This window comes from Microtus ochrogaster, linkage group LG4, assembly GCF_000317375.1.
Source record: "Microtus ochrogaster isolate Prairie Vole_2 linkage group LG4, MicOch1.0, whole genome shotgun sequence".
NCBI lineage: Eukaryota > Metazoa > Chordata > Mammalia > Rodentia > Cricetidae > Microtus > Microtus ochrogaster.
This window is the reverse complement of record NC_022030.1, coordinates 58,194,034-58,198,061: the sequence shown is the minus strand read 5'-3', so window position 1 is coordinate 58,198,061 and position 4,028 is coordinate 58,194,034. Positions and strand designations below refer to the sequence as shown.

The 4,028-nt window shown below is 51.2% G+C and overlaps 1 protein-coding gene across 1 annotated transcript in view; it reads right to left on the bottom strand.

Annotated features, from left to right (window-relative positions):
• Igfbp5 (insulin like growth factor binding protein 5) overlaps positions 1 to 3,260 on the bottom strand; it is a 17,114-nt gene extending 13,854 nt beyond the window's left edge. Inside the window, exon 1 of the mRNA XM_005361655.2 lies at positions 2,072 to 3,260. Coding sequence (XP_005361712.1) covers positions 2,072 to 2,405 — 334 coding nt within the window. The 5' untranslated portion in view covers positions 2,406 to 3,260. The remainder of the gene's footprint in view (positions 1 to 2,071) is intronic.
• Between the last annotated feature and the right edge of the window lie 768 nt (positions 3,261 to 4,028).

Below are 4,028 nucleotides of genomic sequence, written 5' to 3'. Positions count from 1 at the left end.
CTCTCTCTCTCTCTCTCTCTCTCTCTCTCTCTCTGTGTGTGTGTGTGTGTGTGTGTGTGTGTGTAAGCGCGCAGGCACGCAGGCTCATGCACTGCGTTGGCTTGGGAAGTTGGATGCTGCCTCTCTGCTGGGCTAGCATTTGCGCTCGCGCGTGCGCACACACCTAGCCCAACTACTCCCTATCAGTCACGTGGTTAGGCAAATAAAAGTGGGGCCGGACTACTGCGGAGTCATAACTTGCGCACTTAGGCTGTGATGGGCTTGCTAGCCACAGCTCTTGTCTCCAAGCCAGGTAATGGATTCCTACCGTTTCGGCGGGCAGGAATGTAATAAAAAAAGATAACCCGGAAAAATCTGTCTGTAGGGCTTCCGCGGTTTATACTTCCCCCTCCCTCTCATGATGTAACTTCTCTGGACAGCCAAAACCTGCACTTCCCAGGGAGAGATGCTGAGCACAGTCCTTAGGTCCTTACTTTGCATTTTAAAAAAATTTAAAAAGATTACAAAATTCCTCACGTTGGAGTGCTTGTGAATCAGGGAGGACGGCAGGCGGTGAGAAGGCCTTTGTTTTCATTGTAAGGAACTGCACCAAATAAACATTTAGCTAAATTGTAATTCCTCTAGGAGAAAGTCAATAACTGTTCATCTCTCCGAGCCCAGATTTTGTGCATCGCTGATCAAGTAATATATATGTACATATATGTTTATATACGTATATATGTACATATGTGTGTATATATATATATATATATATATATATATATATGATCAGATAACTCCCCAAAGAAAGCTAGCTTGAGGCAGAACTGTTCTGATTGAACAAGCAGCTCTGTCAATCATTTAAACCATAGACTCCGGGCACACAGAACTTGGAGGCGGGGCAAGAAGGGGCGGGGCAAACGCAGTGATGACTCCCCGTGCATGGTCTTTCTGTCTCTCTCCGCCCCTTGAATTTTGCATTCTCCGTTTCCAGGGCCCCTCATGCATTTAGCCACACTCACTTTCAGTAGGGGTTAAGTGATTGGTGGGGTGGGGGTGGGGATAGGGGCGGGGGTGGGATGCTAGGGTGGAGTGGAGTGGGGAGAAAGGGAGGGAGGATGAAGAGGGCAAGCATCCACTGGGATCTTGAGGACGTCTTCACCCCACACCTCCCATTACCTCTCAAACCTGTTTCCATTTTATTATCTTAGGTAAAATCTGAATTCAGAAGGGGGGAAAATCATTAGGTTCAGGGACGAATATTCAGCACAGAACACCGAGCTCTTTTCACCCTCTACCCCACAGCCCGCCCCAGCACTTCTGTAGCGGTCATTCTCTTCCTGGGAGGAAAAAAGAGACACGGTTTACAGTCTAAGGTGTTTTATCATTGATCATAATCAATCATATCAATTCAAAAACAGCAAGTGTACATGTGGGTGAGGTTCAACACCTCTACCCAAAAGGCACGAGTTACCCAGATGTAGTGTGTGTGTGTGTGTGTGTGTGTGTGTGTGTGTGTTCACGAGTGCACCTCTGACCAAGTAAGAATGGACGGATAGATAAATCTAGATGCAATGGGATGGGGAATGGGGCTTGGAAGGATCAAGGTAGAATTAGCTCCAAAGATGGGTAATTCATCTTTAGGCCCCAATTAAAAAAGACCTTTTAACAAAAAGATTTTTTAAAGTTTAGGGAGAAAAGTATGGGGGTGGGGTGGAGACAGTTGGTCATTTAACCTGTTCTTTTTCAGAGTGGATGCACGGGATTTGGACTTTGAGATTCAATAGGAGCTCGGAGTCAGGATTGCCACGAGTTAGGAGTGGGGGAGGGTCGGGCTGGGGTGGAGGTTGAGATCGAGCGCAAACTGCAAGAGGTTGGGTTAGACAGATGCCTAGGATAGCAGAATCTGCCAGCGCTCCAAGTCCGAGGTGCAAAGACCCACCCCATCTATTCCCAGGAGTTACCCATGGTTTAAACCACTTGCTGCGCAAAGCGCGCGGGTCCCAACCCGTCCCGGCTCCCCACCCGTCCAAAATCCCCCCACCCACTCTCCACCCGTGTGCCTTACAACTGGCACCCCGGGATCGCTCACCTATCTTGGTTTGCTCGCTATAGCTCTTTTCGCTGAGGCAAACCCCGCGGCCATGCAGCAGGGCGTGCAGCGGCTTCTCCTCATCCTGCCGGGGGAGGCAGCGCAAATCTTGGGCACAGCGCTCAGTGTAGACGCCACACGACTGCCCCTCCGCCAGAGCGCAAGTCATGCAGCAGCCGCAGCCGGGCTCCTTGACCAGCTCGCAGCCCAGAGGACTGGGGGGACACATGGACAGAGCTTTCTCGTCGCAGGGCTCACAGTGTACGAAAGAGCCCAGGCCTTGAGCCGGCCCGGCATAGGCGGCCAGCAGCAGGAGGACCGCGCTGAGCACCATTTTCTCCGAGTCTCGCTTTACCTCGGGGCGGGGCAGGAGAGCGAGAGTGCGTAGAGAAAGGGGCCAAGAGGGCGCCTGGAGATTTTTGTTTTTTTCAAATCTCTTGCAGGTAGAGCAGGTGCCCTCCCCCAAACACTTGCAAAATACGAGGCAAGGAGGATTCAGGTGCCTGCACGCAAGTCACAATTGCAAGGATTAAAGACTTGCAACAGGTTGGGGGTGAAAAAAAAAGAGGCGCGCCAGGTGCACGCAGAGTGAGCGGAGACCTAGGAAACCCCTAGGCGGGATCCGGTCAGAAATACAGGGGCGAGCGCGGGGGGGGGGGGCGCACAGAATTGCTCACCCCAAAGCAACAGAAAATATGAGCTTGGAGGCTGTGGAAATGGGAGTGATGAAGAAAAAAATGGATTTGGCTTATTTTTTTTCTTGTTGCTTAAAATCTAAAACGCACCCCCACTCCTCACCAAGCCTCCGCTGCCAGCTGCGCCGCTGCCGCAGAACAGGTAAGAGGCGTCTGCGGCTGCCAAGAAGATGGGGAAAATGTTGAAATCAAGAGAGAGGAAAAAAAAAAAAACGAACAAAAACCCAAACCTCACCAAACCTGGACCCTAACACCTCTGGTCTCCCACTCTGCCACCACCTCTTCGGAACCCGCAGGTTCTGCGTGAAGCCCGGAGAAGGGTGCAGACCGAGGAGGGGGATAACGAAAAGGAACAAAAAAAGGGAAAAAGCCCAAACAGCCTTGCAGCTCTTTGCTAGCTCTTTTTACCCCCCGGCAGAAGTTTCCAAAGAGACTGCGGGCTCTGGTCGAGCAGGCGCTTTTAAATAGACGGCCCCTGGCTGCCAGCCAGTTGTAGCTGCAATCTGAGCTCCCCAACACCCAACCCATGCAAGGATGCCAAGGAGCTTTGCAGAAAAACTCACACGGGGTGGGGGTGGGGAGAGGCCTTCTAGACACACGGAGGCTCCCCTTCGCTCCCTGAACAGTGCCCTCCGCCCCACGGAATGCACGAACAGGGCTTGGGGGACAGACTAGAGCTTCAGAGAGCAGGGAGAAGGTGGAGGGAGGAACAGGCAATAGTAATCTTCGTGAGCTGGCTGAATACAATGGAGTGGCTGGGTTCACCCACAAGTAGCCTGGACACTGGCTGTTAGGACGCACATTTTCTTATTAGCCATATGTACCCTCCCAACAAGTCCTTTCCAACCTGTAGGACAAAAGGCGTTTCAAGTGACCACTGAAGGTTTGTGTGTTGTTTGGGGGACAGGTAGTGAACACTGGCCGGTGAGGGGAGTTGAGATAAATTTAAAAAGAGGGAGAAGGAGTGGTGGGGGTAGATCCCTCCCTCATCAAAAGTCTGAAAAATGGATTAAGGTAAGAACTTTGGTGGAGTACTGATTTTAGTTACATTCAGTGGACATTTTCCTTCATCTATGTAGCTGGCCAGGGAAGCTTATCTCTCTGTGTGTGTGGTGTATGCGCCCGTGTGCGTGTGTGTTACATGCACTGTCAAGAAGGGGTACCCACCCGACTTTGTTGGGAGCAGTGACTGAGACAAGAAGAAATGCTGTGGTCTGTCAGCATCATCTGGTGTCTAAGGTGTCCTTCCCATAGATACCTTA